Genomic DNA, 12,149 nt, shown 5'->3' on the forward strand with positions numbered 1-12,149 from the left:
TGAGGAGGAGGAAAGTTGAACGTGGGAAAGTGCAAGTTTCAGTCTTAATGTGTGCTGATAGGAAAGGACTGCACGAGTGGACTTCTTTTATAACATGTATAAAATGGTGGTGCTTTTCGAAAATATCACTGATGTATTTAACATGTGTTAATTTTGTCTTGGCGTGGACTCAATCAGAATCACCATCATGAAAACAAAACAGACACACACGTTGCCAACAAGCTGTGGGGCATATCCTCAGAGAACCCAGCCCAATTCAATTTCAGGGTTTTCCCATAAAGCACACACAAAGATAAGTACATAATTTTGAAAAGCTTACTAAGCGTTTGTACGGGAGCTCCCCCTCCAGCTAAATCACTAACTGCAGAGCCTTGATGGACATGACGTGACTTGACATCAGGCAGAGTTCTCATCTCAAACTTAAGGAGACTTTTTTCTTAATGCAGGGAGGAATTGATGGATGACAGTCACCACCACCAAAGATTTTTCCAGTTTACATAACAAACCGCAGGTCTCAAAGATGGCACTGTGTGAAGGCAACATTTCATCCTTTCAACTTTATCTTTGGAAACTTTGCTGAAATTTGACCTTTAGATTTCCAGGAAAAGTTTGTTGAGCACACATGCCTCCTTTTTAGCATCGTCTTGCTTCACACTCAGTCAGTCAAAGCCATTCACACCTGGGAGATACCAAATATAACCATAGGCGTCTGCTTTTAAACACAGGCTTCATGCAGATCCTTTAAAATTAGATTCAAGAGACATTTATTGATCTAAATCTAAGGCTTTAATTGGCATTAAAATGTCTTAAATCAATCTTTCAAAAGCCTTAAAATGCTAAAACATGGGAAGTAGAACTTTTTAATTTTCTTGGGTCGTGTTGTAAATTCTCATAATAATTGATCACATCTGTTTTTTAAGAATAATTTACCACATGTCTCTGGTGTTAATGTCACTGTACCCTGGATGACATGGAGTAGAGCCAATTTAATGAGGCTATGTGTACCTTATGTAAAAAGTTTTCCAAACTCAGGATGGGTATCAAGGAATCCCAAATACAGAGGGTGAAACACAAAATTGGCACTCGAAGTTCCCAGTTCTGTTCTACCACCATCTCTGCTATGAGACAAAAAAATAATGTCTTATGTCACAATAAATATTTGGGCAAAACTTTCCATAACTTCCCATAATTGACGTTTTAAGAAGTCTTAAATCAAAACTTTCCCTGTAGCTGTAGGAACCCTGAACCATCCCCTCTGCTGGTCCAGAGGTTTCACTAATAGGCGCCTGAGTAGCTGATGAGGAAAGAGACCCAAGTTTCACATTTCATCCTCAAGTCAATTTCAGTTTCAAACAGTTGACCTTCTGGCCGCAAACCCCATTTCTAATTTTTAGGATAACTCTCAAGCTGTATCTCTGACTCCGCTATGTACGCTCCACTGTCAAGTCAGGTCCCAGGTCCAGGTCCCCCTTGTAAAAGAGATCTCGATCTCAATGGGTCTTTTACCTGGTTAAATAAAGGTTAAAAAAAAAAAAAAAATGTCATGATTGAAGCTCAACCTTTGTGACAGACATCAGCTGAGACGTGTATCAGGCCCAGTGTTTTTGTAGCATAGAGTCTGATGACATCAGTCTGACCCAAACCCTGCTCTTCAGAGAGGGAGCCCAAATGAGGCTTAGTCCTTGATCCCGTGATAAGTGCTCTGCTGAATACAGAGGCTCGTTAACGGTGAGGTGCCAGGATTTTCCCATTAAAGCCTCAGGAGTAACACTATTACTTTTAACACATTCCAGTGGGGTCTTAATCCACATCCAGCCAAACAAGTGGCACCGGCCCAAATCACTCTGGGAGGCCAGGGGAAAAGTAGTGAAATATGATACCGAGGCACATGGTGCGTGCTAAAGATCTGGTTTTAGGCAGTGATCATTTAAGGCAGGGGCACGCCTGCCCTGGATCCCCCAATGCGTTCGCATATGTAGTTTGATGGTCACATTACACTGTTGCTCGTTATCATTTCTTCAAGAGCTGTGGCTCGGCAGCCATTAACAAACATTCCTGCTGGTAGTTATTTTAGCCTCTGAGGTCTACAGTAAGCGGTTTAAATTAGCAATGATAATGCGCTGTCTTATGAATTCAGATCTTATCATTTTTATTAAACCCCCGGGGGCCTTGATTCCCTCTCATGCTCCCGGATGTCTGGTTCAAGTGGTCTGCTGGAGGTGTCCATATCTTTGTGTGCGTCACACTGGAACATACGCAGGACCAGATATTTGTGAACAAGTCTGGGAATTATGCAACAGGTCAGGGTGCGTGTGGGACAGTTCCTTCGGTCTGTTTACAAGGAAGCTCGGTGGCAGCAGACACACCTACCTGTGACTCTGAGTTAGTGCTGGAAAAATAAAACCTCCATCTCCAGACAAGGGGGTCTCTGAGGTCTGTCTTATTTTGTTTAGTCTCCATTGTGTGTCCGTCTGGACCACCCTTTATGTAGACGACACGTCCCAACAATACAGCATCTGAAAAATGTTCAGAGGCACATATTAACATACTTTCAACATCCTGCGATTGTCACTGTCGTTTGAAGCATTCCTGTGCAATAAGGACAGAAGTGATTCACTGTTTTGTGACTATTCCATTCCAATATGCAAATTTAAGTCATTGTGGGGAATTTCAAGTATTTAGAGTGTTCTTCATGTATTGAGTAACTCGTTTCTTTCTTGTAAGGTTAAGGTTGAGTGGGGGTGGGGTCAGGTTTAAGGTCATTCACTTGGATTACGACACGCCTGTTGATGGCATTTAGGTTCCTAGTTTCACACATCTTGCAATGCATATTATTACCGATTGATCCACAATCTTCCTCTGATTAACCACTTGTTGGCTTGGGCACTAGCATTTGGAATTTGGTATTGGTACCCAACCCAACAAAGGGTATTGGGGCGGTACCCTTAAAGGTACCAAGTTCGGTGCTTAGCCTTACGCAGTTGTCTTGGAGATGCGCTGGAGTAGTTAAAATTTTCCTTTTTCCCCCCTTGAGCACTTCATAAGGCCTCAACTGTGTTGTCTTAAGCGAAATGAATTTTTCAATCTTAAGTCTAAAAAATGTTTTGCCAATTCATCGATTAGTCAATCTATAGAAAATGTATCTGCAGTACGAACCACTAGGGCTGGGTGGTATGACCTAAAATTTATATCACGGTATAAATCGAATCCCTTCACGGTAACGGTATATATCGCGGTATAAATTTAAGTGTAAAAGTTATAATAGAAGTGTTTCTGAATGGGTTTTGTAGTCCCTTAGCAAAGCTAAATTGATTAAAAAAAACAACAACAACAACAAAAGCAAAGATATAATGTATTTTTTAGAGCATTTATTGTGCAGAATGCAGATCTCAAAACTCAAAATTAAAACCCAGTACTCTATGTTGCAAAATGTCCCCTGGGATCTATATCAAAAGGTAATTTCCTTCTTTTAGCAAAATCCTAAATGACTGAGTTGTGTTTTTTCCACCTGGACCTTTATGCTCTGCCATTTCTCCTCTAATCATCACGCTGTAACCTGTGACAGGCTGTTATGATACCACAACTATCACACATTCACATATGGAGTTTTTTGTGGAGCCCCTAGCGTCACATAGGTTTACATTACCAAAGGTTTATGACAAACTCTCTTGCCGAAAACCAACTCCCGTGTGCGCACGGCGAGAGAGGAGAGGGAGAGACGCTGTGCTGCTGCCAGAGGAGACACTGAATGAGTTCCCTCTGAGCGGTAAGTCGCTAAAAGAGTCTGAGAAGTCCGGGGCTGTTCATAAGACATTAACTCACTCACTCACAAGTTCTCCAGCAACACATGTTGCACGTGCTACGCTAAATCACGGACGTGAACCAGTTCCTCTTGCTCCGCTGTCTCTGTGCTCGCAGCCATTTTCACACTGAGGCAGGTGCGATGACGTCATCGACGATAGGACGGTAGAGCGCAAATCTCTACCGTGGGCCAAATTTATATCATTTCTACCGTCTACCGCATATACCGTGCAGCCCTACGAACCACCTTTTATGTAGTCGACACATCCCAACAACAGTGTCGGAAAAATCCACCATGTTCATGTTCATATTAACGTACCTCCAACATGCTGCATTTGTCAGCATTGCCTGAAGTGTCTTTGTTTTGTTACTGTTATAGTGCAGTATGCAAATTTACATCTTCATGGGGCATTTAACGTGTGCGTCACTAAATACCAAGTATTCCTTGTGTATTGTGTAACTTGTTTCTTGCTTGTAAAACTATTCAGGTTTAAGGTCATTGTTTGGATCATGACAGTCAGTTCAGTTTTGGACTAGATGTCACAATCCCTGATGCACATACTTGAGACTATGAGTGGGACAAATAGTACTGTCCGGGGGTCTGAGTGGGAGCCAAAGGTAGATAGAAAAGGAGCATAGGAAAGGCAGAGCCAAGGAGAGACATCTGTGCGGACTGAGCTCGGACTGGCCTTTACACTCTACCTCCCCCTAATCCCTCATTTTGATGAGGGAGTAGGGGAGATGAGAGACGAAACTAATGATGGCATTTAGGTTACTAGTTTCATGATAATTTAATATCTGTTGTACAATCTCAGCAGGCAGTGGAGGAATTCACCAAGGAAAGATTACACCACATCAATGTAAACCTTTAATCTTGAGTCCAGTTTTAAATTTCTTAAAAATGATGACACACACACACACCCACGTTCGCTACCCCATATGATCCTATTGGTCATGATGTGTCAACCCAAAACATTAAAGCTAGGTCTACATACCTTTGGAAATTTCATCCTTCTTGTGTGGGTTCTTCTTTCCATTGCCGTGCCTTCCTCCGAGAATGGATAATACTCCCGGTACTGCTGATATATCGCTGTATTTGCTTCGAAACAACTCTCAATCTCTCTTCTGCTGCATTGACAGCGTCATACTTGTGTTATGGTGCGTTCCATTTGCACTGGGAAGTCGGTTTCCAAATTCAAAGTTGGAAATTTTGACTGGAACTGAGCTGGAGAAACCTCTCCAACCCTGACCTCAAAATTCAATATGACTGCCCTGTGCATTAACAGTTATGAAAGCTGCAGTAATATACTGTTTATTTGCACTATGGTCTTAGTTGTGTCTTATTAAAACAGCCATACACACAGTACTGTTAAACTCCTACCTGTGGATGTTGCTACGCTGTTTCATGCTGGTAGCGCTCACAATGGGCTCACCTGGCTATGACTGTATTGCTACCAACATCTTGGTTTTCCGACTTGTTTTATTTCAACGTGTTCAACACGGGTGTGACGTCACATCGCTATTGGTACAGGCATATAGATAGCTGGTCTTACTTTTCGCCATCTTCGTCGTATTTTTTCTAACTAAGCCTCCAAATGTAGCGTAGGCAATCCGCGTCCTGTTTACACCAGCAAGCACGTTCCAAGTGTACATGAATGGTCACATGGTGTTTGTTTCAAGCATGTTATGGACGGAGCAGTGAAATGGAGCTAAAACGCACATGTGTACGGAGATTGTTTTCATTTTAAAACGAATTAGTGTGGATGCAGCCTGATGTATCTAACCAGTTAGGTAAACATGACAGACTCACCCTTGTAGAGAACGCCCTCCTGCAAAAATACTGCTCTCCTTGTTAACGGAGAGGCTGATCATTAGTGAAGTGGCTGCAGGGTCATGCAGTAGTTGTGACCTTTTTGGCAAGTCTTAAACAGAAGCCACTTTCAGTTCTCTGAACCTTTTTCACAGAACATGATACATTTCCATGTTCATTTATAGCATTTTGATGACGGTATCAGAAATTTCACTTGCTACACCACAACTACAAATGGAAATGAAAGATCAGAGCTTTTGTGACAGTATCTCTTTGACCATTTAATGACTTTGTCTTGTTAACAGAAATAATAAGGGGTGATGTTTTGGAACAACAGCTTGTAAAATGTCCTGATGAAATGGAAATTTCTAGTTGCAATCTGCCATGACAGTGCACCCGTTGTGATCATCTAAACTGCTCTTGCCTGAAGCTGCTTTGTGTTCTCACTGAGGTTTTGTGTCACACTTATCGGAGCCTCTGCCGACCTCGTGTGGCGCAGCAGCTGAACTGCATCTCCTAGAGTGAAAGACAAGAGCCGGCCGTAACGCAGGTTTCTGCATCTGAAAGAGAATTACAGTGAGTCATCAGTGAAGACACTCGTCTGTTGTTTTAGCCCCCACCCTCCAGCTAATGTTTTGAAGTACACTTACTGAGGGAAGGGGGGTATCGCTGAAAGGCTGAGGTCTAATTTATTCAGCTGCCTCCCCCCTACAGTCAATGTTGGCATGCTTTGCAATGGCAACGTGTGCTGGCGCATCAGTGCCTTAATAGAGAACTCATTGAATGTCTGACACTATAAGACATCATGTGATATACCCAGAGAGACGGAGGAGACCACGCTTTGCTCCTGCACGTGTCTCTTGTGATATAGCGTCATAACATACCGTCAGATTCAGTGATATACGTTTTCTCAGGAGCGGTTTGCCATGTGTGAGCAGGCATAGGAGCTTGGGTTCGAACAGGTGACATGCTGATGATGGAGAAACTTAATTTAGTGTGTATAGAACCAAAAACTGTACTGATTTAACTGGTCCTGACTGGACTGTGTGTTGTCACAGCATGGTGGCTCTGACACAGATGTCTCGGTTTAGAGGCACTGGCCTCAGGGTGTCCAGAGTTGGAATGCGCTGCCTTGTGGTCCTGTTTGTTTGGGGCGGGGGGTGCATGTGTGACTGCGGGGAAGGCCCGTGTTGAGGTTAACACAGCAAGCGGTCCTTATATAAATCACCACATGTCCTCCTCCTTGAATAAAATGTACAGTTTGCTTTGTTTTCCTTGGACACCGAATGGCAACAAATGTGTTTTTTGTCTCCCTACATGTCTTGTAACTCCTTCAGGACAGATCTCACAGCTAATTTGATCCAACCTGTGTGTTAATTGTCTTTTGTTGCTAAAAAACAAAACACATTTCGGCCGAAGCTCTCGGACATTCCTCTCTCTCATTGTCTCAGACATGTTAAGTTCAAACGGAGGGTTAACTTCTTGTGTTATTTATCGGCCACACAACAGAGCGAGTCGCCCCATGTGGAATGCAACTCATTTACCTTGCTGTCATCACATCAGTGAGGATCTGTCATGGTACAGTAGATGACCTCCAAACCTCTCATACCTCCAAACCATTTTAGATGTTATATTCAACAAGTTAAATTATTGAACAAGTAAGTTGACATTTTTCAATCCTACTTGTGTCACGTTTTTTCCTCTGCATTGCCCTGACAGATGAGATGACTGCGGAAAGCTGCCTTACAAGTTCAATTACATGCGAGACATGTGCATTCACAGTCGATTCAGCATGAGCTATGATGTTTAATGTCAATGATGTCATCTTAATGTCAACGTGACCAATAGAAATCTACAGTGGTCTCATTTGTCTTTGAGTTTCTGTCATTAAGCTTATGTACAGATGAAAAATAACCATCAAAATCAGCATTTCACACCTCTTTTCGATGTTGTTTATACATATTTGACAATTTATCTTTTCCTCAGTACTATATAATTACATTAGTAAAAGTTTGAAACAACTAAATGACTAATTTGGTTGTAAAAACAATCCTCCGACTCAACCAGACTTCTTTGCCTGTACATACAAAACGCTGTCTTCTTTTTTAATCTGCTGCTTTTGAATGAGGCGTTCTGTGCCTGTGGGGTCACGCTGTATAATTTTTGGCAGACAGTGACAGTGAATAATGTAATTAGAACATGAGTCTTCCTTAGATGCAAATGGCAGAGAGGGGAATCCAGGGAGAGGCAGAACTCCGCCCCTTTGTTTTCTCACCATGTGACCGAGCGGGGTTTTAAGACACACACTGCTCATATGCAAAGAAGAGGCAGTCGTGTGTGAACGCTCAGAGGAGTAGTACAGCGGAAACTCTTTGGAGAAACTTAAAGAAACTTTGGAGGAAATGCGCAGCAAAATGAGCTACAGTTTGCCCTGCTCGCCGGGAACTTCGCCGACATATTCAGGGCGGTTGATGTCCTACAGAGCCAGATGCGTCAGGTAATGGAGCTTTATGTGCGTCTCTGTCGTGCGTTTTACCTTCGGAATACTTTCATATGTTCTGCGTGCTTGTTACTGCTTGTATCGACTGCGTATTTGGTTTTATTTCTTGCTGATGCCCTGATCCATATTTGAAATGTAAGGTTTTATCTGAAAACTTTGTCTTAGACTCTCACTGTGCCTCTCTCATCTTCATTTGAACTTTTCCACTATGAGTCATGCGCCGCCAAGTGTTTCATCCAATTTTGAAATCAGGCACAGTTGCCGTTTGCTGTCGCTCTGTGCCCCGCGTGTTTTTTTTTTTTTTTTTGAATGCCATCAGCCGATTGGTATGTTGTCTTTGCCTGTGGCAGCACATCAACATACTCTCCCACTACTGAAGCATCTGTTTGGTGTTTGCACGTGTGCGCCCCCCCTCGATTGACCAGGACGCGTTGTACGTGCGCTCCAGCACGCCATGAGGACGTGCTGGAGGAGCTCCTGGAGATCTGTGGGATGTTGTTTGTCAACTGTGGGGTGATGCACGATGCTCATCTTTTTGTTTTGTAGTATTTTAAATTAATCTGCAGCAAAATCAACAGTGGTTGCTGTTGGTTCAATTTTTTGCATCTTTTCACTTTTACGCACACGAATTTTGTTTACATTTCCAAATATATGAATGCATGGCACATGAAGGAGTCATTGATTCTGGCTCACTTTGCAAATTTCTTCCATTATTTGTTTTTTATTGTTGCGTTTGTGGATTTAAGACGTGTCTCAAGGAAATCTGTTCTCCGTATCGCTAGTTAAACACAGTTTTCTCACGTAACTTCTATCTAAAGTTAGTTTACACTTCTTCTACACATTGTAAGATGATGTCTGCACATAATGTTCCCTCTCCTGGCTCACACTGATGGTCAGAGCACCTTCTAGCGGCATGAAGGCACTTCGGTCCCTTTTGTTTTTGCATCCACATCCGCGCAGGGCGGCGATTGTGCAAGAGAGCACGTTATCTGTGGAGACGGATAAAGATCCCGATTGGGGTTTTGGTCTTTCCCAGAGACACACCTTGGAAAACTTGGAATCCTTTTTCTTCGTATGGGTTTCCATAGCCTGGGTCAGTAAGTCGATTGTCTTTTATGTGTAGAGTGGGGCACGATTTTCCTTTCTTTCCTCAGAGGGGGGAGGGGGTGGAAAACCAAATGTTGCGATGCTCTGAAGTGATTTTGGAAACGTGATGACAAAGTGGGATGCAGATAGCAGTGTGGGTGCTTCACATTTGGCCATAACTTGGTAAAATGTGTTTTTTTGCAGAGAAGGGAAGAACAATGACTGGTAATGTAAACGGATTGGTGCTGGCGACATCAGCCGCGCCCGGAACACAGGTCCTGCAGGAGGGGAGCCACACTCCCTGTCTCTTATCGGCTTCATTGCTTAGATAAAAGCTGATAAGACCGTGATCCGTTGAAATGTCGGTATTTTAACAATCTCCAGATGCTTTGTTATCAAGGCTCCTGCTGTTGTTTCTGCATGGCAACATTTTAGTGAAACATGTTGAATGAACAGCGCTTCTTTGTGTATCAAACCCCTTTGAATGTTAAAAAAAACACAAAGAACTGTATTATACTTTTATATGGCTGTGATTCATCCATGAGAGTCTGCACTGTAGGGTACCCAGAGTGCAATACTTGGTTTAACTGGTGAAAGACGTCATGCGAGGCACATCTGGGAAGTAACACCTGGTCAGGTTTATTTGTGTTGCCACATGGGGTTAGCAAAGTGTCTCCAAACAAGATAACACTGACAATTAAAGGATTTGTGGCTCAATGTAGGGCTGCAACTAAAGATTATTTTCATTGTCAATTAATCTGTTGAATATTTTCTCAATTAATTGATTCGTTATTTGGTCTATAAAATGTCAGTCAGTGGTGATAAATGTCAAGCAGTGTGAAATTCCACAGCCCAAGATGATGTCCTCAAATGTCTAATTTTCTCCATAACCCAAAAATATCCAGGTTACAGGCATAGAGGAGGCCTGAAAGAAGAACAAACAAAAAAATTACTCAATCTGATTATCAAATGATTTGGTTACTAAGTGAAGAATGCATGCCTACTTGATTAATGGTTGCAGCTCTGGCCAGCTTTAGGGTGTTGTTCAGGTCAGGGGCTGTTGGATATGGATACATACAGGGGTGTTCAACATGTAAATCTAATATGGTGATCAGTATAGTCTGACCTGTATGCTTAAAAACAGCCCTGTGTTTGTAACATCTGTCTTTGCGTCGTGTATCAGTAGCTCTTTGTTGGTTTTGAAACTCTTCATCTTTGACACCTTCTGTCACGTGCACTAAAAATAGTGTGGGCTATTTATTTTTGCTCTCTGTTTTTGAAATGTTTAAAACTCTAATCTGTTCATCTGATTCTCTGGAAATAGACGCTGACTATCAGATACGTTTACTTCTAAAATACCAGTGAATTCCCTGAAGTCACAGTCGTCACTTCATGGACCAGATTTTGACTTTAGTCATTGTGAAAGAGCTGATTCAATCTAAAGCATGAGGTAGACGAGATGAGTATCTTGGTGGTAACTCTCGCTCTTTTCTCTCCACAGTGCATCCGGTGCCAGCGTCGTAGCCATCGACAACAAGATTGAGCAAGCGATGGTAAGTTTTCCGCAGATGTAAACAGTTACAACAAATGAGGTCAGGTGACCCACATTCTCTCGTAACCGGTGCAGCAGCTTGTTACACAATGAGTGTTTCACTGCTGACACAACTGTCTCAGAGATGAGGAACGTTAAACTCACTCTGAGGGGCATTTAATGAAATAACCTGTACTCATTTGATGAAAGCTTCTGCACTTGCTGTGAATAAGCAGCTTTAGAAAATCAAACAAATAACTTGTGTTGCTCACACAGTTTGATTGACAGGTGTTCTTTTGAAAATGCAGTTGCAGAACACCTCACAGCACTGACACCTTAGTGCTAAAAAAGATCCGTGGCTGCTACTAGCACTGGATTTATGTGTCGATTATTCCTTTGATTAATCAATTATTAGTCAGACAATAGGAAAATAGCAACATTTTATTAAAAAAATCACACCTAACCCTTTAAATTCTGAGATGCCATGTGTTCCCGTGTGTGAGGATGGACTCTGCTTAATTTGTGTGCTAATTTTAGTTTCTCTTTTCTCCCTGTCTTTAAGGATTTGGTGAAGAGCCACCTGATGTACGCTGTTCGTGAGGAGGTGGAGGTGCTGAAGGAGCAGATCAAGGAGCTTTACGAGAGGAACTCGGTGTTGGAGCGCGAGAACGCCGTGCTGAAGTCGCTGGCCAACGCGGATCAGCTCGGTCAGCTGACTAATCAGCTCAACCAAGGCAGCAGCACGTCGCCGCCGCTGCAACAGCAACACCAACACCCGCTCGTTACAAACAACAACAACAACACCGCCCCCTCGGCTCACCACGAGGGGAGTCAGAGCATCCCTCACCAGCCCAACATCACTTCAGCGTGATCCCCGTTACCCCCAGTAAACGCGTTTAAAGACACACCTCCCACGGACAGGAGCGGAAGATCCTGTTAGTAAAGACAACAACTGCTACCGTCCCCTCAGCTTCATAAAGCAAAAGGCTCAGCCCTGCATTCAATATGCTCCATTCAAGGAAAAATCAACAACAGCCACATCTTTGTTTGCAAGAGCCATGCTTCAGTGTGTGCACGCTGCCGTCACCGGGCTTCACATCATTGAGACATTCACCACCCCTCGAAGAGTCTTATCCTGAGCCCACGGTTGGCTGCGAGAAAGCTGGAAACGAAGGAGGGGCAGGGGTGCCGGTGCACACCATCAAACATAAAACTGCATGCTGTTCTTGTGCAGGAGGATGGGGTCAAAGGGCACAGGGAGCTCGGTTCGTTGGGGCAACAAGCTGTCGAAGAGGGCGGCGCAACCCTGCAAGGGCCCAACGAGGTCCTGTAACATCCAGCAGGGACTGTCCTCCCAGTGTCCCCAACCCCACTCGCTCCAGGGCTGTAAGAGGCAAGAGCGCCGAGGGAGAAGTGGGGGA

At 43.3% G+C, this 12,149-nt stretch overlaps 1 protein-coding gene across 2 annotated transcripts in view; it reads left to right on the forward strand.

Moving 5' to 3' along the window:
- The window catches only part of tsc22d2 (TSC22 domain family 2), a 39,835-nt gene extending 28,097 nt beyond the window's left edge, over positions 1 to 11,738 (forward strand). For both annotated transcript variants that reach the window (XM_033621820.2, XM_033621821.2), the window contains 2 exons: positions 10,699 to 10,750; positions 11,291 to 11,738. In XM_033621820.2, the coding sequence (XP_033477711.2) occupies positions 10,699 to 10,750; positions 11,291 to 11,599 (361 nt within the window). In that variant the 3' untranslated portion in view covers positions 11,600 to 11,738. The remainder of the gene's footprint in view (positions 1 to 10,698; positions 10,751 to 11,290) is intronic.
- Positions 11,739 to 12,149: the final 411 nt, after the last annotated feature.

Source organism: Epinephelus lanceolatus, chromosome 6 (assembly GCF_041903045.1).
Source record: "Epinephelus lanceolatus isolate andai-2023 chromosome 6, ASM4190304v1, whole genome shotgun sequence".
In the NCBI taxonomy this organism is placed as follows: Eukaryota; Metazoa; Chordata; class Actinopteri; order Perciformes; family Serranidae; genus Epinephelus; species Epinephelus lanceolatus.